Genomic DNA, 26,569 nt, shown 5'->3' with positions numbered 1-26,569 from the left:
AGTGATTCCTGTCCAACAGAAACTTTTAGTAAGCTGTCAAACTTATCTGTACAGAGTGAAGGTCAGGTATATTAGTGGACATGGTTACTGCTGCTTTGTTTTGTTTTTCTCCAGGCATGATTGTCATCATATATTGAGTCATGGCACTAATATGCATATTTGGCCATGTTTGGGCTGTCTGGGTTTTATACTGCATTAGTAGTTCAATGTCAGATGGAAGAAAAACTCACACAATTTAAACTGCTTTTAAGTATTTGATAGACAGATGAATTTTTACTTTAAAGTAGGATTCTTGTTCTTTCAGTTGCCTTAAATTAGAAGGGTTTTTAGATATTAGAAGGTAGTTGAACCACCAAAAATATTAGATTGAAACCATGACTACAAATCTTGAATGATAAACGCTAACCTCTAGTTTAGAATACCAGCATTCTTTAGTTCAAGCCATTACTTGACAGTACTCTCTGTTGCCACAATGTTCTTGATTATAAAACCATAAAAGGCAGCATATGTGAGAAATCAGCTCCATAAAGGCAATGAGTATGGAATATAAGAACCATGGTAACGTTAAGTTGAAAATGTGAATTTAGTTGATGATGATATGAAGCTAACTTGACGTTTCACTGATGAATGCTCTAACAGAGGAAGCTAGTGGTACTTCCATCAGTACAGAATTTGATCTCTGTGAATTTAGGTTTGTTACTGTTCTAAATGAAAAGAGCAATACTGACTAGCATTTGGAACAAATAGATGTCTTGTCATTCAAATCTCAAGCCAAATGCAAATATTAGAGTTTATTCACTTGAGCTGTTACAAGAGAAAACTGCTTTTACAACTTCTTTTTTTTGTTTGTTTGTTTCCTTTTTCTTTAATCATGACTGTTGCTTTTCTTTCTAGTGTTATCTGGGTATAAGTTTGTTATCTAGGGTGTATCTTTGTATTGTAAGGAAGAAAATGGACCAGAGACCATTCTCTGGTGCTGAGGTTAGTTGGTATGACAGGATTCAAATCCATAGCCAAACACTTTCTCCAAAACAGGATGGCTGCATTTGAGATGCCTTTGGGGAATGTTGTTTGCATATGGTATTCTAGGAGCCCCAGACATTGTGTAGAAGAGAGATGGCTTTGTGATGCTCTTAAACATGTGGTTCTGTTGTTTAATCTATTTTATTTTTATTTAGAAACTTTTAATTGTAGTGTCCCACTGCCTCACGACTAGCTTGCCTTTTTCCTTATGTTGGAATGTATGTCTCATTCATGAACAGAATTGAATAAGTAATGTTGATATTTATTTTTTGTTGACAGATGTTTGTAGTCTGAAATGGGAAGGAACTAGATCTTGGGATGTTCATACTGATTTAGCAAAGGCCAAAATAAATTTGTGGCCAATCTGGATGAAGTCTATAATAATACTGATACTTGCAAATATGAATGAATACTTCTCTAGAGAATTGTTTGAAATGATGCTGCTGCTGCTGCTACTAAAGCTACAGTGGCATTTAAATGCCATTTAAATATGACGTAACTTTTCAAGCATGGTTTTATATTGGTATTTTATCTGAGAGAGGCAGCAAAGCTCAATATTAGAGTTGTACAATAAGCTGTTTCAAAAATGAAAATCTTAGAAATTACAACAGTTTTTTAATTAATATCATAAGAGGTTATAATTTGACCTCTTAAAAATTGAGAAGTGGTCTCCAGTAAATTGTTACAGAGTTGATCACGCAGAAATTTTAATTCAGTACAATTCTGGAATTTAATAGAAGTATTGGGTAATAGTTTCTGCAGTTTGAATATTTGGGAGTTGATTTTCTTTGTTGTTGTTGTAGCCATAGTAAAATACGTTATTTACTATGTGATTTATTAAATAAGATTTTTCAGTATTTCAAATGGTTTCATTTTCACCACAGATAAGTACTTTCATCAGAAATGTACCAATGTATCAATTAAATTACAGTTATCTAAATCAGGAGGTAACGCTTTTGAAATGGTGTAGATAAATCAGATATATGGGATTGTTATACTTCGTGGCAGTAGCTACAGCTGTTAACAGCTTTTTTATGTTTGGGCATATGCAGTCTTAACCAAATGTTAAGAAACACTAATCTGTTGCTACACTATACTTTGGGAATAGAGTTATATTCTGAGCTTGCAGTTTGCCTTCTACAAGCTAGAGATTAAAATTGACAAAACTGAGACTGAAGTGTAGCTGTATGTAAAACCAGAAGTTTCTAGACATCGTACTTTCTACTCCATTAATTGTTACTTAGGATTTCATGTTGCATTCAGTAGAGGGGAGGGAAGGTAATAACACAAGCCACTTTCTTTTAAGCAGAATCATTTTCCATAATATTCAAGTTGGCCAATAATTTGAGTGGTAAATGCATGACGGTTGCATTTCATGAAGCAAAATTGCAAACAGAACGGCAATCAGGTGACAGCTGCATTTTAAGCACACATTTGAACTATTAGACATTGGAATAAACTCCCAAGGGAGGTGGTGGATTCCTCTGCATTAGACAGTTTCAAGGCCCAGCTTGACAGGGTGCTGAGCCATCTCATTTAAACTATATTCTTACCCTGAGAGGTTGGACTAGATGATCCTTGAGGTCCATTTCAACCTGATGTTTTATGAATCTTTTTCTTTCAAACTGTTCAAAACAGTCGTTAATCACAAAAAAAAGAAAAAAAAGGACATGTAGATGTGCATATATGCAGGGATTTAATGCATTTATTTTAAGCAACTATATATGGTCAAAGCAATACCGTCTCCAAGACTGGTGAGAGGAAGCACTGCAAAGAGCTTGTGCAACGCTACATTTGCTATGCAGCTTTCTAATGTAGGCAGACTTACTGAATGGCTAAGTTTGCCTACATTAATCTTTGCTTGGTGGGTGAGGTTTTTTTGGTATAACTTTATCTAGTGTGTCCTGTGTGGGAAGATACTCAATCACAGCTTCTTATGCAATTCAACATCTTGGAGGAGGGGTTTCTGCTTAAAAGAATAAGAGGTATTTCCTGCCTTTAGATACAAATTTTTGTACAGATCAAAATCTGTTTTAAGAACAGTGACGGTGCTTAATCATCCAACGAAACTAGCCTGTTAAGGTTAGAACTTGGCTGAAAAATTACTCACTGCATTGATGTCCCAGGATGCCATTTGGAGCAATATGAAAAGAATTTCCATTTATGATTGTAATCCAGGATCACGTTTTTCTGTCTTCCTGAGGACAAAGGAATTTTTTAAGTTTTTGCTGGAGGCAGTGCCTAAGGAATTTGCTTCATTATAAATTAATAAATCAAGGTGTTAGTTCTTAAACTAAAATGTGTCTTCTTTTAAAATCATAGTGTTCTTAAGACCACAAAGAAATCTGGAATCCATAGACCCACAATTTACAATTCGAAGGAAAATGGAACAGATGAGAGAAGAGAGAGAGCTCGTGGAACAGCTGCGTGAGGTATCTGAGCATTGGTAGAATTAATTTGTTCTGATGGAATCTGGTTTTTTATTTTTCTTTGGCTAAGTAGAATATTAAAAAAAGGTTAAATGAGTCCCTATTACTTCTCCAAATCACACTGATGAGACTGTTCCTGAAGTGCTTTATCACAATCAGATGTCTATTCATCAGGAAGGGCTTTGTAAAAGTGGGAAATAATAATGGGAGTTACCTGAACAATGTACAGTTAAACAGTAGGCCTTGCGCTGGTGGAATTCACAGTGTAGGTAATTTCATCAGAAAGGATGAAGTGATCGTTTGGGTGACAGAGAAGTCTAGAAACTATTTCTTAACAGCTGGAGAAGTCTTCAGTCTAGCAATTAAAAGACATAACGAAATTTATTAGTTTAAACTGAAGTTAGAAACTTTTTTTTGAGGGAAATAACTAATACTTGAACTAACTTTCTCAGAAATTACATTAATATTTCATCACTGAAGATCTGAATATATAAGATGGTTTTCTTGTATATTTTCTTACATATAGAGCATAGAGCCTGCTGCAAAAATTGCTTTTTGAGGTTGCATAGGGTCTGTTACAGAGCTCATACCTTGTTTTAGTGACACCTATTTGCATTAAAAAAACAAAACAAAACAAAACGTGACAAGCTCTGCCACAGGGAGAGCCTGATGCAAAAATTGCTTTTTGAGGTTGCATAGGGTCTGTTACAGAGCTCATACCTTGTTTTAGTGACACCTATTTGCATTAAAAAAAAACAAAACAAAACAAAACATGACAAGCTCTGCCACAGGGAGTATTGTGACCCTGAATCTGTCCAGCTTGCAGTTATGTCATGTTACCAACAGAAGTGATGGTATTGTTGCACTTCTTCTATTTCTTTTTAAAGTTACTACAATCATGTAGCAAGTCCCAAGTAATTGTTCCTAAAAATAATGTCCTCAGGGTTCCTGCCTTGTGCATTAGTTCAGTTAATCCTCACCGTGCAAAGTGGAACAAGGTTATTTATCATACTAGGCATGATCATGGAGACTTAATAAGGATCTTTCTACACTGTATTAGGAATTAACAGCAATACTGGTTTAATGCAGTATTGACCTTCACCTCAATGCACTATCCTTCCTTGCCCTCACCCTGAAGCATTGTGTCCTGAATTGAAAGTTTTGTTGTCTCTTGCGAGAAGCTTGATGACAATTCAAGGAGTGGTAAGAGAAGCTAGAAGATTGACCCTGTGTAGAAGCACATAGTGAATTTTTTTTTTTAATTAGTGAAGTTTATTTAATCATACTGGGCCCTTTAGCAATAGAAATAACTTCCAGACCATCTCATCATGCATTGTACAAGAAAAGAGCCCAGGAGCTGTAAATAATTAAATGTATACTTATTGAATAAATTTGATTATTTCACGTTAGAATTTAGTGAGACCCCGCAGAACCTGCAGCCACACTCAAGTTGGGCACTAAACAGAAAAGAACTATTACAGTTGTAAATGCATTATTACCTTTAGCTCATACGCTTGACCTGAGGCACAAATTGTGAGAACATTAGTGTTTCCTCCATACATTTCCTCCTTTTCCTTAGAATGTTGTGTTTTTACAGAAATTGTTTTATCTTATAAAATCTGGGGTTTTTTCAAAGGCATACATAATTTTTCCTCCATTTGATACTGCAGGCATGCAGAGTCATTTCACACAGTTCTCATCTCAAGAGTGATTTGCCTCTTACACTTGAGCAGAAGAGTCTACAAGAAATGCTGGTTAATTTTTGTTACTTAGAGGGTAAAATGCAATAGTTTTGATACGCTAAGTGGAAGAAATTTTATGTTGCTGTAGTGTGGATGATTTTTGGAAGAGAAAGCAGTTTTTCAGTGGTGACAAATTTGAAATAGAATGAATCCACTTCTTCCAGTCTTCCATTTCAAATAGTCTTAAAACATGAATTCTAACAGCAAATGGCATTGAACTACTGGTGTAGGTACACTATGCTCATAAAAAAAAAAATACACTGTGATCAGTACTAAATAGTCTCCCAACAGTGAAATCAGTGTTTTAAGAGAAGGATTTTTAGTTCATTAATTTATATAAATCTGTTAGTAACAAATTTGGGGAGGAAAAAAAAAAGTCTCAGAATGGATTCTTTCTGTACATATTTTATATACCAAAAATGCTTTCTGAATTATGAGTTAATCCAGGTTGAAAATAAAATATTACTTTATTGCATGTGACACACTCTGTTTGGCTCTAGTGAGTACTCGAGCAGTGTGTGTAATAAAAGAAAAACTGGGGAAATATGAAATCCCAAAGTGAGTTCAGTGGAGGCTACTTCATGGTAAGGGTATGCAAACAAAGGATGTATGAGGAAGTACTTAAGACCTGGTTTTCTTTAGCTTGGGGAAGAGAGTGCTGAGAATATCATGTCACTGTCTTCAGCTGCCTGAAGGGTAGTAATAGAGAAGATAAATCCAGGCTTTTCAAAGATGCATAGTGAAAGAATGACAGTGGCACAAACTTCAGAGAAAGACATTTTGAGTAGCTACAAGGAGAAAATTCTTTGCAATAAGGGTGTGAAAGACTGAAAAAAATTGCCTGGAGATGTTGCAGAATCTTCTTCCTTGCTGATACCCAGATGTAAACTAACCAAGGCTCTGATCTCACTTCAGATTTGTTAGACCAGGTGACTTTCAGAAATCCCTTCTAACCTACACTCTCCTTTGTATCTGGAGAGAATAACTAATTTTCACCTACTGCACCTAGCATAGATAGAGGTGATGTATTAGTAGAGAGTAATTGCATTAAGGAGGCTCAAATAGGAATAGGAAATGCCTATTTTAAGATAATGGAAGTAATTATCTCTGAGAGTTAATAGGAGAGTTATCTCTAAGTATAGTGTTGGAATATTTTCAAGATTGGAGCACAGTGTGGGAAACTCATCAGGTGTCACAATCTCATTGTAGATGTTTTTTCCCTGTAAAGCTCTCAAATACATTCAAAGTACAAAAAAGGAAATTCCACCTAAATATAAGGAAAAAATTTTTTACTTTTAGGGTAACAGAGCACTGGAACAGACTGCCCAGGGAGTCTGTTGTGACATCTTCTCTGGAGACATTCAAAACCTGCCTGGACATATTTCTGTACAACCTATTCTAGACAAACCTGCATTAGCAGGGAGTATTGGTCTAGATGGATCCCCAGAGGTCCCTTCCAACCTCTACCATTCTTTAATCCTGTGATTTCTGTTTTTTCCCCTTCATCCATTTCTATAGTAAAATGTGCATGTGTTTTTCCTTTGCAGAACATTGAAACAAGACTAAAGATTTGTTTACCTGAAGACTTGGGCTCTGCTCTGATGGACGGTGTAGTTCTGTGCCATTTAGTAAATCATGTTCGTCCTCGGTCTGTAGGAAGTATTCATGTACCTTCACCAGCAGTAGTAAGTCTGGTGTTTCTTGTTCTCTTGGACTGTGAGGAATGTTAAAAAAAAATACAGGTTTATTGCCAAATGATACTTGGTTACATAAAACAGATTGCTCTTCAGTGAATGTTCTTTGCTCTTCAGGACATTTACATTATTACAAATCCAAGTGTTTGTTGTGTACTTTCATATACTGAACCACACACGTCTATAAGTGAATGAAATTGTTCTATCTCTCTGATCTAGCAACAATTCAGATGTATGGGTTTTTTTTTTTTCCATAAAGGCCTTTTTCTTCAGCATAGTATGAAGTTCTATGATTACAAGATTTGATTCTGAGACCCTTTTAAATTTAGTCCCTTTTTGGTTGAATGAATACCATGAGGTTAGCTTTAGCAATGTGTGCTTTAGCAGATGTTACTGAAGAACTTGGAGCACTTGTTAGTGTATTCTTCCTTTTTGGTTAAACGTAGACATTACTCCTTGCAGTGGCAGACAGAATGAAATAGAAACAGGTGCTCTAGTGGTATAGTATTGACTTGCCAAACCTAAGGAGCTAAAGATTTCAGCACATGAAATTCATGTAATCTCTGTGTGCATTACTTGAAATCTAATTTTCTTAGTGTCCTCTCATGTTTACTGATGTCTTTTCCTTGGATCATTGTTCTAAATTCCACATACCAGACTGGTTCTGAAGAGGTTTTGTTTGCTTGCCTTTTTTTTTTTTTAATGTACATGTTGTCAAAAATTTGCCTCATACAGCACGTGGATTTCAGAGACAATCTGTGAGAACTTACAATAAGGCACATGTTAAGAAAAAGACATTTTCTCAGATGGCCTAGTGAATTTTTACTGTTGCTTGGTTTTAAATTACTTCTCTGTTAAAAATATGGCATTGCCAAAATGCAAAAACTTGAGTTTCTGGGGAAAAAAAATAAGTTTTGCTGCTGAGCATTTGAGGATTTTTTTGATTGTTTATTTTGTTTTGGTGTTTTTTTTTTGTTGTTGCTGTTGTTTTGTTATTGTTGGGGTTTTGTTTAAGATAAAAATCTTATGGTTTTCTTCTGTAACAAACAAATATTTGAAATCCAGTTTCATTTTGTTTTGACTTCCTATTGATGATGTTCTCATCCTTGAAACAGTATTCAGATTACTTTAGCCTAGAAATGTAGTTCTTTAAAGTCTGCTACTGTAGTGAAGTTGTGTTTTAGGTGGGTATTCAGGAGTTAACAATGATTGATCTTGCTTTGAAAAAGTAATATAGTGATTTCTTTTTGTTTGGATTTGCTTTTGTGTTTTGGGGGTTTTGTTGGGTTTTTTGTTTGTTTTTGTAGTAAGGTGTTATTTCTGTAATTTTGGTGAATAGTCCTGAGAGAGACAAATCAATTTGGAATCATACAGTAACAGGGAATTTTTTTCTTAAGAGACATTAAAATTGTGTACAGTTACTATACATTTGTGAGTACCTAAAAAAAAAAAGAGCCTTTTACTTAAATTGTCCTTGTAATCCTTTGTGTTCACTTGCTGTCCAGAGAATGAATGTTGTCTCTTGCAAGTTTTAGAGCATCACAAGCTGGAGGGTGAACAAGTGGAGCTAAATGTGCTGGTGACTTTGATAATTAAGTAGAAGCACATAGCATCCACAACTTATTTAGTCAGATTGTATTTGTAGGCAAAACATTTTTAGTGTAATATGAAAAAAATACTTTTATGCATTGTTTCCAGGTGAAATATGCAAATGGTGCATCAGTACAAGAATAATGCAGTAGATGAGTTGACTAGAGCCACAAGGATGATTAGGGGACTTGAGCATCTCCCCTGTGAAGAGAGACTGAGATCCCTAGGGCTGTTTAGTCTTGAGAAGAGAAGACTGAGAGGGGATCTCATAAATGTGTATAAATATGTGAGGGGTGAGCGTCAGGAGGAGGGGGCCAGGCTCTTTTGGGTGGTTCACAGTGATAAGACAAGGAACAATGGGTTCAAACTAGAACATAGAAGATTTCAGCTCAACATGAGGAGAAAATTCTTTACAGTGAGGTGACAGAGCACTGGAACAGGCTCCCCAGGGGGGTTGTGGAGTCTTCTTCTGTGGAGACTTTCAAAACCCACCTGGATGCATTCCTATGCGGACTATCCTAGGTGATGCGGCAGGGGGTTGGACCTGATGATCTCTTGAGGTCCCTTCCAACCTCTGATACACTGTGATACTTAATGAATGTTTTTGACTACTTTTGCCATAAACCATTTTTTTTTCTTGCTTTTACAGCCTAAACTTAGCATGGCCAAATGCAGGAGAAATGTGGAAAACTTTCTGGATGCATGTAGAAAACTGGGGATACCGGAGGTAATTAAGTCTGTCATTTCTAGATGATTAAAAATGCCAAATGCACAAATTACTTCAGTGCTGAGGGATAACTTTATGAACTATAGTTTTTCAGCAATAAAGACATAGAATGAAAAGATCTAAATAATATGGTTTGATACTACTTTAGTTTATTCAAATGGTTCATGTCACAGCACTTAAAAATGGCAACTTTTGTCTTAAACTAGTAATTCACTATTGTCCCCAATACATCTCCTTATCTTTGCCATGGAACATATATAAGGAATGTGGTAATTAAGTAGTGTGTAAAATGTAGTTAGGCTAATTTTGGGCTGATTTTTACATTATGCAATATAACTGCATTTTACCTCATGCTTTTAGAATACTGACTGCATTCTTTTTAATTACTGATTTTCCTTTTTTTTTTTTTCACAATAATAAGTACTCAAGTGTATGCATTGTGAAAGTGACTAATAACAATCATCTTTTGTACTGAAACACTTCCACGGGGGGAGGGGAACCTTTAAGTATGGAAAATACATGAGTAAGGTTCTGTAATGTAGATATGTTTCAGAAGTTTGAAATATAAAAATTGAAAGGCTTGATATTTTCTGCTTTTTAGGAATGGCAGCTTTCATCATGTAATTTATTCTTACATTAATAAGGAAGAATACTTTCATAACTAATGTAATGAATTCAGTATCTGCATTGGGAATATTTCAAAGACTCCCCTATGGTCTAGAAGTACCAATTCAGAAAAAGTTAATTTCAAATACATGACCCTCAAAAGGAGGTAAAGGGTAATACAAGGACTTTTTAATCTGAAAACATGAAAATTACATGAGGTATTTTCACTCTTGCCTACATATGTCAGTATAAGGAAGACAGTTCTTTTCAGTCTGTGTTTCAAGAATGTTGAAAGAAAAGAGTATTTTGTGTCTATTTCCCACACCATCCGCTTGGGAGGCAGATGGTAATGCAAAGATTCCACATTGGGAAAGAATTCCAGTTTGAATTCTTTATATTTTATCGATGTTTTAGCACTTGATTTGGGGGACAGCAAAAGCAACAGATAATTTTTTGGGGTTTTTTTGGTAGGAATTCTGAGGGGGAGAGTTTATCTTACAGCTCCAGTGAATGATTCATCATAACTTTAATTTGAGAAATCAGTGTAATGGGCTAGGTTCTAAGTTGCAATGGTTAATTTAGTTCTTGTAATTATGTAATCTATTCGGTAGAATGATTTCATATTCACGTTAAAATTTAATTTCAAAGTAGATCAAAATCTCAGTGCTGTGGACTTGGAGGCACAGAGTGTTTGTAAGCTGCTCCAAAATTCATTAGTCTTCTGATGTGTCGTAAATTATTCAGTGAATTAGTATACAAGTAATTTTTTTTTCTGGATATAGCTTGTTGGGAGAGAAAAGACCAAGAGCTGTTTTCATTGTTGTCAAGAGATCTTTCAGAAACTGAAGCAGAACAGAAATATTTACAAAGATCCTTGCAGTGCCATATTACAGATGCATAAGCCAAACATTTTCTCTGTGTTTATTTTGTATTTCTTTAAGTAAACTTTCTGGAAAAATACTTCTTTGTTTTCTGTGAAAAGACATTTCTATATATTTATTACACCTCTTCTTTAATGCTTCTGTTGTAATTAGTGTAAATTTTTTTAGGATTTCTTAAACTTTATTTTATTCAATTACAGTTGTTGCAGTGTTGCACAAAGTCTTAACCGATCTGGTTTATATATTAACCATTCAATGAATCTAAGTATTAACTTCACTTGAGGGATAAAAAGCTCGTTCACTTAAACATTAAATAAATATCTTGCAATTGTAAATTTCTGATAGGACTAAAATACACTAAGCATGTTCTTTTTGGTCTGTTGGCAATTTGCAATGTATATGCTTGCTGTGTATTGTGGAAATCCACCATGTTGTGGAAGTAGCAGGTAGGTGATAGAACTTTACTGTGTGTTGGAGGGACAAGTATTAGGAATGCATAAATTGAATGATATGGCAGTCAGCTGTCAAGGTTTTTAAAGAACTGCAGATGATGTGTTTACTGCTGTTTCAGGTGGTTGAGTTATACATTGCTTAATAACTATCTCTGTGCAAGCCAATAAAAGGAACTCAATGAATTATTTTCTATTTTGAAAACAACTTATGGGGCAGGAAGGGGTTCCACTTTTGGATCCTAATGCCTATAGTTATTAGGTTTTTATGGGATACCTTTGTCCATATTTAGTTCTTGACATCAACTTGAAATTCTGCTGCACATTTGTTTTAGGTTTTTTTGGGGTTCTTTGGGAGGTTTTTGTTTGTTTGCTTTTTAGGTTGGTTGAGTTGTTTTTTTTTTAATTTTTCTGTTTTGTTTAAGGATTTAACATTATCATGTTTCCTGTTGGTTTGTTTTCATATATTTATGGAATGGAGCAGAGTACATTCTCTATCCTGTAATCTAAAGGTTTAGAGTAATATCCTGTCAAATCATGTGAAGTGAAAACAAGAATATAGCTAAGTAATTACTCTGTTGTGCTGATGTGCATGGTCTCTTACTTCTATGGCTTTCAGCATTCAGTTCTTGAGTCAAGCCTACTTTCCCCGGAATGATCCTGGGAAGCTTCATCCAAGTGTAGAAAAATAAAATTGGCATCCATCATAAGTAGGAGGAATTGGTACCTTGACCAAAAAAAACCAAACAAAAAAAAAATCACAGACACAAAATTCAGGAATATGAGCTTTGCTTTGTAATGACCTGGTACATGGATGATTCTGAAAGCCGTTAAATGCCTGATGAGAATTGCAGTACAATGTGTGACATGTAAAAATCACTTTCTGTTAATGGCCATATGATGCTCCTGATCACAGGGAAAGGGGATGTTTTAAACATACAGTTCTGACCCTTTAATAAGGAACTAAATTGCAAGAGGCTTACCTCACTGTAGGCTATCAAAAGTGTGAGACTTGTAGGACAAACAACTTGTGTCCAGTTTTGCCACTAATGTTGCCTATAGAGCCTTATCAGAGATCTTTGTAAATGATCATTTTTCTGAGACAAACCAAAATTTTTCTTTGATGTGAGAAAGGGATGTAGCAGGTAAGCATCTGAAAGTCTGAAGATTCAGAAAATGTCTGCTGTGACCCTCAGGAGGTATGTGACAGATAAGGTGCAATATTTGTCCCTTATAAAAGTCAAAAAGACTTTATTTTAATAATGTTTTCAACTAAAAACTATCGAATTGCTTAATCTCTTCTGTAATAGTGATAGAATGACAAACCTATTTTTGGCTGATACAGGCTGAATAAACAAGTGGTAGTGGATGTGTAATAAGTAGGAGGTGTGTGCCCTGCTGCATTTTTCAGAATGACATGCAGTGCTTGATGTCATTCACTGCAGTAGATTGTGTCATATGAACGCACTACTGATACCACCTATAATGCTTATCCAGTCCACCTGTATTGCACCCACCCTCTCATGTTTTCTGGGTTTAAAAAATAAAGCTATTTTCTTCTCTTTGTGTGTAAGGTTGGCCTCCAAAGTGTAAAATGTACCAGTTCTAATGGAGTTTTACTTTTTTTTTAAGTGACATCTCATCCCAGAAATATTAAAATTGATCATGAGAGTCTGAAATATTACCCCCATGAGTATGTATGTAAAGTAGTGGAAATCTTCTGGTTTCGACTGTTCTGTCATAAGACTAGTAAAGTATGTATAATAAAATATATACAAACATATATGTAGAGAGACAATAATAGTCATATACATTTCTTCAACTTGTCAGTTATAACATTGGAATCAGTATTTGTGCTAGTAGCCAAGAAGTAGAATTTCCCATTTAATTTGCAATTCATTAACTTATTTAAGCTTTAGCTTTCATTCTTGCTAGCTGTAATCTTGGTAATCTATATTACAGAGCATTTTGTTCTCATGTTGTTTTGGTAATACTAACAAAATGAAAAAGTAACTGATTTGTAGTGGGTTGAATAATACTTTATTAAAAGGAAGATTTGGACCAAAAGAAAGGTGTTAATGCCATACTTTATTTGAAAGGCAAAATCAGCAAGTTTTGCTCTGCATTTCTCCTCAATTATAAAAAAAATATGGCATGTCAGAAGTAGGACCTTCTAAGCGTTTGTAAGAATGGAAATTGAACAAAGTAATTTTACTGTGAGCCAAAACGCTGTTGTCTTTTTACAAAGAAGCCAATTAATTTTATGTTCTGCAACTTAGACTAATGTAATAATCTTAACAATATAGGCACTGCAGCATATTTTGGCCCTTTCTACGGCCTCTTCAGTTCAGAGAAATTACACAGAGCTATTAAAAAACAAAGAAAGAGGAAGGAGACTTTGCCCACATACACAGACACACCTTGTCAATCTTAATATATCTTGAAAAAAACAAGGTAGACTTAAGTTATGTTTAATGCTGGAATGGTAATTTCCATTGATAAAGGGTAGTGATAAAGTAGTTGCAGCAGGTTTATTGAGCTTATGTGTTCCAGCACGTCAGTGGCATTGCAGCATAATTTAGTGGGAAAGGTTATTTCTTGGATGGCAGTGAGAGATTTCCTCCATGTCTCTCTTAAATTTTCAGTCAGCTCCTTGGCGTACACATACAGAACAGGAAGGAGTGTGATGGCAAGAAATGGCTTTTTAGATTACAAGTTACCATATGAAAAATCAGATTACAAAAGGCCTCTTGCTCAGACTTCGATTCCTGCAAGCAGGAGCTATTGCTGCGTCTCAGCTCCTCCTATAAAAACTAGGTGCACTATGTTGCAATGTCAGAATTAGCCTAAAAATCAATATGACTTCTGTTAATGTAAGAATTGCTGAATAAGTAAAACAGGAAAAAAAAAAAGTGACTCTTCTGTATGTTAAAACTGGCAGAACAAAGTAAAAGAAGCAACCAAGCAGAGAGTGTCAGTGTTTTATCTTCTACCTATTGTTCAACTGGTAATCGTGTTTCTCAGTTTAATGCAAGGTATATTTTCATTACCATTTTATGCTTGCTTTCTGATCAATTCACATAATCAGTTACTTCTCCATAGTTTCATCATGAGACATCCATGAAGTTGCAGTAAGTTTTACCAGGTATGACTCCCTTCTCCACCCTTTTGTGCTGGACTTGGTAATGTACACTGTGTGGCTTCCAGTATGGAGTTCAGTGGTTCAGTATGCTGGCATAATTCTGAGGTTCCTTTCATTTGTATTTTGAGTATAGTGCATAAACACTACTGACTTTGGGGGTTTTTTTACTGCACTTCTGCAAACTTCACTTTTTTTACCAGAGTCAGAACTGGAGGAGGTTGGTTTTGAAATGCTATCTGTTTTCACAGTCACTGCAGGAGCATGTAGAGTGAGGGTGGTTTTTGCACACAAACAGCTTGTTATGATCTTGTCGTTCCACTTTTGTCTTCCTGTGTTTATTCTGCGTGCATGATTTTGGCAGCTACATGATTTAATCATGTAGCTTCATAGACATAAAAAGTCTTCATAGACATAAAAAGCTTCATAGACATAAAAAGTCAGTCCATAAATGTAATGATTAAATGTATGAATGTTTTTAGTTCTTACTAGTAGTAATTTCAGTATCCAAAATGAGAAGGGCAGTGCTTGTGATGGGTGGGTGGGTGTCTTTGAGACTTGAGGTGGGGGCCATGTACTTTTTCACTATTTCATGATGTCACATTTCAGTTTGGTATTTTCATTTCACCACATCTATAAAATTCTGGTACCTTAAGTGGAAATACCTTCACTATCACTGAAAAGTGACATTTTTTGTTTTCTTAATCGAGACTTATATTACAGACATTTAAGATACATTCACTATGAAGATTTTTACTTAATAAGTTGTGAATGTTCATCAGTTATCAGAGGACACACACAAATAAGCAAAAATGATGAGACATTCCTCAGACTTTCCCAAGTTTCACAGAATTTCACTAAAGCACAGCATGACTGTTCCCAAAGGTTACTTCTTGCATGTGTTGGCTGGTTTTGTACGCTTTGGCTTCTCCTGTGTGCTGCTTGGTATGTTAATCTCTGATTAGCAAGTTCTCTGGGCTGCAGAAATTCAGCCTATTGCCAGCTCCTTCTCAAACTGTGAAATTACTTCCTTCTCTGTTTGATTGTAGTGGGGATTATTTGGTAGGTGTAGTGTTTGGACAGAAATGTGGAGAAAAATATCCTTGGTTTAAAGTTCTGACTTTCCTTTTTTTTTTTTTTTAAATAGAAATTTAATCTCAGTGTATCTTAGCTATTTATTTTGGGGATATATTTGCACCAAGTAGGAACTGAGTCTTGTGGCTGTTCTAAAATTAATCCAGCATTTGCTGAGTTTATTGGTGTCTTTGGTAAAAGTGAAATATATTGCACAGTTTGTAGTCATGGGTAGTTTGCTTACCCTAATACTAGTTTCCTTGGTAAACATTTTGTGGATGTAGATGTTCTCAAATACAGTACTAGTCCTATACCATTTTTAAACAAGATCAACATGTTTTGTTTTGTGGGTTTCCATCCTTTAGAAAAAGCCAAATACAATTACATTGAAGTTTACTATTTCAGTTGAAAAAATTCTGAAAAAAGACTGTAAAAATAGCAGTGCTGTTGCTAGGCAGAGTGGTTTTCTCCTTCTGTGTATCTGGCGGCCTAAGTAACAAAATTTACATTTTTGCTGCTTTTAACTCTTGTTTAAAGTTAGAACCAGTCATGGTATTCAAGGTCAGGCTCAGCAAGGCTCTGAGCAATCTATCTAATGGAGGATGTCCCTGCTTTCACTGCAGGAGTGTTGGACTAGACGACCTTTGGAGGTCCCGTCCAACTCAAACCATTCTATGATTCTATGCTTCTGAGGTGACAAACAAAAAAAGAAAAAGTGTCTCTTTTTGATTTGTGTGTGGATGACAGCTACGACTTCCACATTTGCTAGTCACTTTTTGGTATAGTAGGGCCTTTACAATGTTTTAAAGTCTTAATTTATTGCCAGCTAGACCTGGAAACTTTGTGTTAACAAAACCCAGACATCTAAACTTCCCTGTCTTCATTCATTGGAAGTACTGTCAGTTCATTAAGCAAGCGAGACTGAAAAGTTACTAAAGAATTGTTGTGTTCCTCTGAAACAGGGAATCCCTTCCTTATTTCATATAATTTCATCCAGTAAGTATTTGCCGTCTTTGTTTGCAGCAAGGCTTCATTTGCAATGTGAAATGGTGTATCTTAGATCGCATTTTGAAAGTACTAGTTTTTGTTTGTTTGATTTTAATGTTAAATATATTGTATATGCATATTGATATTACGTATTACACTTCGTTATTTATATAGTTAGTCTAGAGTAAATTGCTGCATGAAGTTGTTGGTACTTTCCAAAACAGTAAGAGAATCTTAACCTGCTAAGTAACTTCTGCCTAAGGAATTTACTGTCAAATTCTTCAGTTTAGGAACTTTTATTAAAAGTAAGTATAGTTAGCACTACACTGACTTTTTCAGTTTCCATCCCAGGGTATCATTTAAGATGATATTTGAATATCAAGTTTTAGATGATTGTTAGAAATTTCTGCATACTTCTAAAAATTTCTTTAAGTGCTTTTTCTCGAGACTTCATGTTGCTGCTGCTTGTGCTTTTAACAGCTTTCTAACCCACTGTTTGCTCTTATATAAGTTAGATTTTACAGCTGGTTCTATTTAAGCATTTGAGTAAGGCCCAGATGGACAAAGGTGTGCAGATATCGTTGGAATAAGTGGATCACTTGCATGTCCTCACCCTTGTGAATCTGGGCTTAATTTTGGAAGGATTTGAAGGCCTGAGCTCTTCTTTCTTAACATTCTGATATTGTATGATAGCTTCAGTATTTAGAGGAAATAAGGCTGGGATGTCTATAGACTAAGTCGTTACTAGGAAAAAAGCTGCTCCTACATGTTTATGCTAGAATATTGTGATAAGTTATTTATCTATATCTTTCTATTTTTCTATTTTTAATTTTATGCACTTTTTTTCTGTTCTAATGGCTGCCCTTCGGGATAGGCTGACCTCTGCTCTCCGTATGACATCCTGCAGTCGGATATTCGTCACATTCGAAAGACTGTTGATACTCTGCTCGCCCTCGGGGAGAAACCCCCACAATCAACTTCTACCTTTCGCTCCTGGGATCTAATAGGCTTTTGTCTTTTCCACATACTTTTTATAGTCTTGATGTTTATAACTTATCACTGGAATGTGCTAACAGCATAACCTGTTCGCATGTGCACACAAACTTTCTGCTTTGTCTCTGACAGATTACAGGTACTTAATTTCCTTCCTTTGTCTTAAAAACTTCTCCCTCTCCCTTGCTTCCCTTCCTTATAATATCTTTATTAATCTCTTGAAATAGAGGAGAGAGGGAGTAGCATCTTGAAGGAAAGTCTCATCTCTTTTTCTCCCCTCCACCTCTAGTTTAAGAACTTACATATTTCTTTATTAATAGTTTGGGGGTTTTTATGTTACCTAGACTACCCACTAAATGTGTTAAAGCAGTGAAGCCACTCTTATCACACTTTGGGTTTTTCACAAGCTAAACAGAACTGAGTCTCTTGCTTTTTGTGAAAATCCAAGAAGATATTGACACAGTTGAGGTGACACTTCAGCAGACAATAGTATTTTCTGAGTTGGTGCCAATTATCTCAACATGCATTGTGTTAAGAGCGCAAAGAGATCTATCTTTCAAATTACTCTCATTTTTTTAATCCTTAAGATTAACAAGAGTACTGTAACTTTAAAGATTATTGGTCATCTCTACTGTTCTGGTTAAATTCCATACTGGAGTAGTTATGTTTTCCTACTTAAATTTTGTTTCCCTCATGGTTCCATAGAATAGTCTTTTTCTTCTGTTGCACAAAGCAGTGCTGAACTGCTTTTGAACAGTTGCTATGTTACACTTCAAAGATGATTGTAAAATAGTAGTGGGTATGAGAAACCCATAAGAGGATGTTTCAGGATGAAGATCATGGAGTAGAGTGTGATACCATAAGATAATTTGAGACTGAGCTGTTAGAGTCTTGTATCTACCATTCTTATGTTTGATGTCAAGCAGGTCACATCACTGTCTTGTCTCTGTTTCATCACCTGTGAAAAAGTAGGAAATGTTTGTTTGTTTGTGTAAAGTATATAAAGAAGACAAAGTAGCTTGGAAAATAGATCACCTGGCAGGACCTCCTGCATTTTCCATCTTAGGAAGTTTTAAAGAGTAGATTAGACAAACATTAGCCAGGAGGATGTTTCAGTATGTTTGAACTCTGCTTGTGGTTAGAGTGCTGGGCTGATGGCCTTCTCGTTCTCTGTTCTGTTTATCTATTGTAAAACTTGAGTAACTTTTGTTTGTTTGTTTTAGTCCTTAATTAATTATGGAAATGAAAATTGTTTGAAAAATATAAAACCTTGAATATAAACCTATATTGGCATTGCAATATTGGCCTAGATCCTTTCGACTAAATTCATAATTCAGTCTCAGGCTAGCTTACCAAAAGACTTCAATTTAATGTCTGTGAAAGAAATTTTAATTTCTTACTCTCCATTATATCAAAAAAAAATTGCCTGTAGACTTTTAGAGAATAATTAACATAAGAACTTGTATCTTACTGATTATTCTGGCCACATGGTTACAATTTAGTGCCAAACTACAAATATCCCCATTCCATAGATGTAAAAAAGCTTATAAAAAAACTTCTAAATGCAGTTCCATTTCTGGTTTATATATCTTAAATATATACATACATAGATAAAATATATAATTAGATATGTATTTTAAGATGGAAAAAATATTTCCAGATGATGGATACATCTTTTTTCTTCTTCTTTTTTTTCTTTTTTTTTTTTTTTGAAAGGGCTTAAAGTCTAGGAGCTTCCAGTGCTTACATATAACAGAGCTATTGTAAAGAGTGTCTTCTATGACCAGGTTCTTTATACTTGAGGATAAGTTACTAGCTACTTGGGTGTGTAGCTGTAGACTTGCAACTGCATCCTGCACAGGCTTGTCTTTTAACTGTGTACTTTGCTTACTCAGAGCCAGAGCTTGACAGTTAAGCTTCTGCTTTGATCAGATCTTTGCCTTGATTTTGGTTGTCTAAACAATGTTGCTTTTCTAGTGAAACTGAGAAAGTGACATAAAGCTTGAATCAGTTCAGAATCTATTAATTGAATGATTCTTTATAATCCAGTGCTGCTATTTGAGGCAGCAGTGATGCCTCGTCTAGGGCTGGGATTTTATTCCTGCTCCCATAGTGGTAACCATGTCTCCAGGCAATGCCTTGTGTTATGCACTCCTTATGTAGTGGCGATCTACATGTATGAGTATATATTAACTATTTTTTTTTTAATTGGAGACTCAGGTGGTGAAAACTGTTGCTACCATCCCATAGCATGCATCTGTTTTATTGTCCAATATTATGTCTGATTATCCACTGTATCCAGTAGCTTTGGGAGGGACGTAAGAGATGTAGTAGGTTGGTGTGGTTTGTATTTCCGTTGTGCAGAAATGGAAGTTTGTGTCTTCAGTGGTTTTGAGTGTGTTATCAGACTAGGTGCTGTGCCAGTGTAGACCAGCTGAACATACCCCACTCATAATGACAGGTAACTCTTAAAATTGTCCAAAGTTTTACTTTACATATGCTTACCATGCAAACGGAGTTTTCTCTTAGTACAGAGTACATCTTCTCACTGTTTTATAACTATGACAACACACAGTAATTGAAGTGTAACCTTACAAACACTTTCTGTAGTTAGTTGAAGCCATCTTGAACCAGACTGTGAAAACTGAATTTACTTGCCTCATGATGAGCACAGCCTTACTACTATGCACAAAGTTTGTCCAGTTTTGTATTTATTTATTAATCAGTTATTAATAGCACTTCCAAATATACACACATCTTGTGGGGAAAGCAGTAGTAAAATATAACTTCCATGTTTTTCTAAGCATGACTATAGTAATGTTTCTCAAAATATATTTCAAACATTATGCAGATGTGGAAAATGTCTGTCTGCCCATCCCTGAAGCCACTAAACGGAGAAGTAGAAACTAAAACCTGAATGTACTCCAATTGGTTCATTACTAAATTCAGAGTAATTCTCCTATGCTGCTGTTCCTGTGGCTTTGCTACTTGGGAAACCAACAGTTAACTGACAGGTGGTTCTTCACCTACTGAACCCAATATTGGGACATGCAGTTAATATGCAGTTGGAATTTACTGCTTGCAGCCAGTCAGTCACATGATAAAGTTGATGACCTAGGGTTTAAAAAATGTATGTTGTAGTTCACCCCCATATTCACTGATAACACAAATTATATTTGCTCCCCCATTTCTTTCCCCATTCACTTACTTTCCATTGAGATGGTCATCAGATGTTTTCAAACTGATTTTTTTCGCCCTTTCCCCTTCCCCCCTCAACTGGTCTACTCCTGCTGTGCCCATCATGTTGACTTCTCTTTTGTCCTATGGAGGTCATCTCATCCATACTGCAACAAAGTAATAAATTGTAGTGGATATACGTGCAGATAAAAGGGGTGTGCACTGCATTGCAAGAAGCATTTTGATGTGCGGGTTTGGCTTTCTTTTTTCTTTGAGCAAGAGAACAGAATTTTCAAGTGCAGTGTACTGCAGTGTAGTACACTTTAACTGCCTCTTTCTTGTACAGTAACAAACTTCTGTAGCTGAAAGCTGCATATAGATCTCAATGTGTGCCTAGAAAGTTTTCTGAAAGTGAATGGGGATTTGATTATACCTGAGCAAATATTCAGTCCAGTTTTCTACTCAAGATACATTAATAAGTTGCCAATATTTTTTGCCACACTATTGTTTTTTCACAGAAGGAAACATTCTTTGCTTTTCACTCCTCTTACCATTCAAAAAAAAAAAAAAAAGAAAACAAGAAATAAGCAGTCACGTATGCAGGTTTAGGAAAAAATGGTAGAGCAGGTTTTGTGAACCTTTGCTATTTCCTTTATTTCTAGCACATAAGCTGCATTATGCAGAAGGAGCACTATGAAGTACTGTAAGGTAATTATGCATTCTACTTTGTTTACAAAACACTCTTACTCCATCACTATCTCGTGGAATGTAATATATAAGATTATGGTATAATTGATATTTCCCCTGTAAGTATACTTTTTTCTCTTACTGTTTCATGTGTGTGTTTATTAAGCTTCCTTGCAGTTTCAGCTCACTATTTTCTTAGCATGTCAGAATGAAACCATGAGGCGTTTTGGTAAAAAAAAAAAAAAAAAAAAAGTCTATTTTTAAAGTGTTCTGGCTCAAGGTCAGAATTTGTAGAAGCCCAGAATCCGCAAATACAGTTTTGTAAATATTTGCAATTTATGACAATTGTTTTGAAGATGCACATATTTAGACATCTAGCTGACTGTGGCTCCAAATACGTAATTGCAGCTGCAGTATTGAAGGTCTGGGGTTTTGGGGATTTTTTTGCTTTGTTAAACCTGGTCCTAAATGTATACTTTACAAAACATACTAATACTTCCATTGGAAATTAAAGAAAAAAGAAATCTGAAATACACCTATAACCTGAATTACTGTGCTCTTTTTTAACCTTCTCTTTTGTACTTCAAATGGCATTTGGGTACATACAGCCATCAACAGTAATAGTGGACAAGGAAAATATATATAAAAAGACATCATTTCAAATTGCCTTAGATATGTGAAAAAAAGAAAATATCTGCTATAGTTTTTTCAAGTCTTTAGGAAGAAAATTTGTCCTTAACAAAATTTCAAAGTTTTGTATACTGACATAAATTTGCTTAAATGTAAGGCCCTGGTGTTACTTTCAGTGACTTTCCATTTCAGGTAGTTGGCTCCAACCATTAAATGCTTGGGCATTACGTTGAGTTTTTTGTTTTAATTTGCCCATCTACACATTCCAGTATTTCATTGGTTTATGAATTTTTTTTTAGGGTTTGTTTTTCTTTTTTTTGTCCCCTGTAGATCTGAAATCCCATATTCTACAAATACAAGGAAGAAAGGGAAGGGCTCTTGCCAAATGGTAGAATTCCATTTCTTTGCATCATTGCTAACAAAGGCAGTTGGGCCCTGTTGTTACCACAATGTGGTCATTTCACTACTTGCCCATTTGATGTAACAACAACAATTAACTTGTTTGATAAATCCTTACTGTAACTGAATTGACAAGCTGTTTGCCCTAGCATAAACCAAGTCAAACCCTTGTCTTGACTTTGAAGTCACCTGATGCCAAAGAAAATAGATATGTATGTGTATTGTGTCACGTATCCTCGTGGGATTAGTGTCCTTCTGTGTTCCTGATTTTCTTCTACACCTCCTGAATAGTTTTGTTCCAGGATTAGAAGCTTGCACATGTGTGTTTGTGGGTACAGCTGTTTACTGTTTTCCTATGTTGCTTTGTTGACTCAACCTCCTGGCTGCTGCCTCCTTTTTGTGCCTTTCTCCCCCTCCCATCAAAGGGAGTTTGTTCTTTTGTTTCATGATGAGTTTCAAAACATTTCATCCATTCAAAACAGCTATGTGTCTGTACAAAATTGGATTGCTTGCAATGCTTCCCTCAGGTGTTCTTGGACAGAAAAAAAATACATAAAAAATTTAGATCTTCATTTTTTTAGTAGATAAAGAAGACAAATGTTTGTGCTGCTATGAGTGAAGTGGCAGCCCTTCCCTAAGCACGTGTTTTTAAGGATTTTTAGATGAATCTTGAGAATTGGAAGACAGTTCTTCTGTCTGTCTTTCTGGATTTTGTTCAGTGATGGTTTCAATGGGGGTACTTTTAGTGAGACAATTCCTACTAGTATATTGAAGAGTTTTGGGTTTGATGCTAATGTAGAAGGGATGACAATCCTACCAAAGGTGTGAAAAAGTGGGTGAGGTTGATCCTCCTAAGAGTCATGGGTGAGTTCTTCTTTTGGTTGGTCAGGCATGTTGTTTCACTATGCCAGGATTTAAGAAAAGTTTTGAAATCTCCATCTTTTGCAGTTTCACAGCTGTCAGTGATTCACAGAAAGTGTAGCTTCAGGGACAGCAGCTGAACTTAAAGACTGGGACCTTGGGCCAAGGTTAGCTGCTATTATGCAGAAAAGCTAAGTTGATTGTCAGTGTGCTCTGGATTCTGTCCTTGGCAGGATGTGATTTTCCTTATTCTGAGAACAGCTAATTATATTACTCTAAAGCTGTGATTTCTAAAAGTATGTGAGGCAGAGCTGATGAAAGTCACTTACAAAGTGTTGAAGAGAGTGATTAGGGCTTAGATAAGAGAATTGATTTCTGACATGTTAAGATGAAATTTGTCATTTTTAGGAGATGGTGTAGGTCTCATTGTCAGTTTTGGAAGTCCATCATAGCCACACGTTTAGCTGCAGACTCATGAAATAATAACCAAGTTCCACCTTCTGCTTTAGAAGAGAATGCTGTCAATTGTATAGCTCTCAAGCACTAATGAAGAATGATGTATATTATAAAACAGTAGCATGCTGTAAAACTCCTCACTCCTAGAACACAACTGGAGAGTCCTATTTTTAAAAGAAAGTACAGCAGGGGGAGAGAAGTTGCTCTATGCAATCTGTATTACTGTACTGTATTTTTTAAAATTAGATAATTCATTGTCTTTATGAAGAATAAAACCATATTAGATTTGAGGTTGATGTGAAATGGGGCATACACCCATCATGCTTTTAGCAAAAATGTGCTTATAAAAAATGGCAACATTCCTAGCCTGAAAGCATGACAGAACAGTTCTGAGTGCTGTAAGTTGCCACAAAAATTTTAAGTATAGAATTTAAGTTTTTCTAAATGAGTCATCCTTACCTGTGTCTTTTTCATCAAGTTTGGTTTCAGTAGAATTCAGATTATTCTCAAACATAAATATCTGGCAAGGTAGTGTGTTCTGTGGCTGGGGTTTTTTGGTTCAATCCCTACCCTTCAGTCTTGTAATACTAAGGATTTAGTTTTCAGATACTGGATTAGGGAGGCATTGTTATTTAATGCCTTTTGCCTAGCATGGAAGACTAATGAAATATTGGCATGGTGTGGGTCACCCCACCTGTGAAACAAAAAATGTAGTGTGCAAGGGTGCTGGAAAGAGCCTGCAGAGAATGGAGAGAATGACATGTCACTGTAGATGTCTGATTTGCATTCTCAATAAATAAGGGGAATATAATCTTTAGGAAAATTATCAGAGAGGATTGTAAATTTTTATATGAAGTGTCCCAGATACTAGATTGGTAAAATATTTTTAGTAAAGCTCATGCATTTGAAATAGACATTGGGGTTTTTGTTTGTTTTGGTTTTGTTTGGTTTTGGGGTTCTTTCCTTTTATTTGATACCACTACCTCTACCTTCTTCTGTTAGCTTCTCGAGTGCTAATCAGGTATGTGCTAGGAGTTTGCATTCTCAAATACATTTATGTATTCCTCTGGAATTTTTTTCCAGAGGCATAAAAGCTGGGGACAGCCATCTCTGGCAGCATGCAGGTCAGTATCTCGGCCAGAAGAACAAACAAGAATGAACTGCAGAACTCAGCGTGTTGACTTAAATGACCAATTTAGGGCAGGTTTGGGATGGAAATCTGGGTGATGAACAGAAATGGCTGCAAGGTGAGGATATTCCTTTGTGCTGACTGGGCAAATAGCTGCAGCAGAGAGGAACATGGTTGCAGGCAGGAATGAGAAGCAGTTGCCACAGGTGTTTGGTCAGTGTGAATCAGAATCCAGAAACTCAATGGAGGTGGAAAGTTTGAGTTAGCAGATCACAAGAATGTTGCAGCATTGTCCACATGGAGAACTGTGTGCTGCCCATCTCTCACAGACCTTACTCAGCCAAGCTCCTTGAAAATTATGTTTGAAATTGTTAAAACTTAAATCTATCTGACACAGTAGGACCTTAAGGACTGACATTTAAGGACTTTTTGAGGCAGACACTCTATCCATGTGTTTGTGTTTAATAATGTTTGTTTTTTTTCTTATCTGTATATTTTTGTCATCCCACTTACACTTTTGGTTTTCGTGTTGTGGCAACGAGTATCACAGTTACAATTATGGTTTATGTGATGTAGTCCAGCTTTTCCATTTTATATTTGTAGACCTGCTGCCTGATTTCACAATTTCATGGATTTCATTAATGGGAATACCCAGTTACATTAGGAAAAACTTCTGGTTTAAAGAACAATCCCATCATGACACAAGACTACATCTCTCAACAAGGCTTTCCATATTTATTCGCTGTGGGGGGTGTCTTGTTCCATGTAGGAGATACAGTATTTAATGCTTGACAGTCTTCTGGTGCAACAAATTCTGTGGACAGCTAGTAGGTTTCATCCCTGGTCATGATTGTTGTGTCCTTATGGTAAACAAAGTTGATTCCTGGATATTTCAAAATAACTTGCTAATCACTCAGAACAAAATGTTTTTTCCTTTAATGGGTGGCTTTCGAAGGTGCATATCCTGGGACCGAGACCCACCTGTCTAGAGCTCAGTGGCAGAACTGGTTTTTGACTGATACAGCCAGCCTTTTGTCCCCAAACCCACCCATATGTAATAACAGGCAAATGCCACGTTTCCTTACTATGTAGGTGAAAGCTTGGTGTGTACTTGCTGGCCTTCACTCTTGATTAAGATGCTTACATACTTTACTGACCACAGAACACGTTGGTTTCTGATGCTTAAAATATTAACAGATCTCTCACTAATTCATAGGTATAGATAGAGCAAAAGCAGAGACTTTCAAAATAACAGGAAGTTCTTTATAATTAAAAGTGGCAAACAGTTCCTGCTTGTTGGGCATTGTGTTCTGACCATGATCGTGTAAAGCGAGGTTTTGCCATGTTGAATATCCTAATCTTTACTCCTTTGTTTGTCTTCTTCTAGGAGAAGCTCTGCCTACCACATCACATCCTAGAAGAAAAGGGCTTGGTAAAAGTGAGCATAACAGTTCAAGCATTGCTAGATGTAACTACAGTGAAACAAGCTTTATTCACATGAAGCTACTCTCTCTGCTGTTACCAGCTCCACTGTGCCATCAGAGAATCAAAACACTGCCCATCTTTCCAAACTGCATTGAAAACCCCAAACCCCAGTGCTCCAAGAGTATTCTTCTTACACTTCTGATTTTAAAATTGTCCTTCAGACTGTACATGTATGTCGAACTGCCAACCAGAAGCTAAGCAGAAAACATTTTCTAGGGCAAACTGATGCTTCACTGCTTTTATAGCTCACTTTGTACAGTACTTACTCAAACAGCCACCTCTCTGCCACTTAAAAACGTGCGCAGTACACAGCTGTCTTGCAGCAAGATACCTTTGTATTATTCAACTAAGAATCATTGTAATCATTTGGGGGGTGGGCAGGGGGTGGAGCAGGGAGAGTAAATCGGACTT

The 26,569-nt window shown here is 35.9% G+C and overlaps 1 protein-coding gene across 1 annotated transcript in view; it reads left to right on the top strand.

Moving 5' to 3' along the window:
* LRCH1 (leucine rich repeats and calponin homology domain containing 1) overlaps positions 1 to 17,422 on the top strand; it is a 108,484-nt gene extending 91,062 nt beyond the window's left edge. The window contains 4 exon segments of the mRNA XM_054399551.1: positions 3,346 to 3,455; positions 6,742 to 6,879; positions 9,128 to 9,205; positions 17,216 to 17,422. Coding sequence (XP_054255526.1) covers positions 3,346 to 3,455; positions 6,742 to 6,879; positions 9,128 to 9,205; positions 17,216 to 17,422 — 533 coding nt within the window.
* The last annotated feature ends 9,147 nt before the right edge of the window (positions 17,423 to 26,569 follow it).

Source organism: Indicator indicator, chromosome 1 (assembly GCF_027791375.1).
Source record: "Indicator indicator isolate 239-I01 chromosome 1, UM_Iind_1.1, whole genome shotgun sequence".
NCBI lineage: Eukaryota > Metazoa > Chordata > Aves > Piciformes > Indicatoridae > Indicator > Indicator indicator.
The sequence above is the reverse complement of the archived record's forward strand: the minus strand, read 5'-3'. Positions and strand labels throughout refer to the sequence as shown.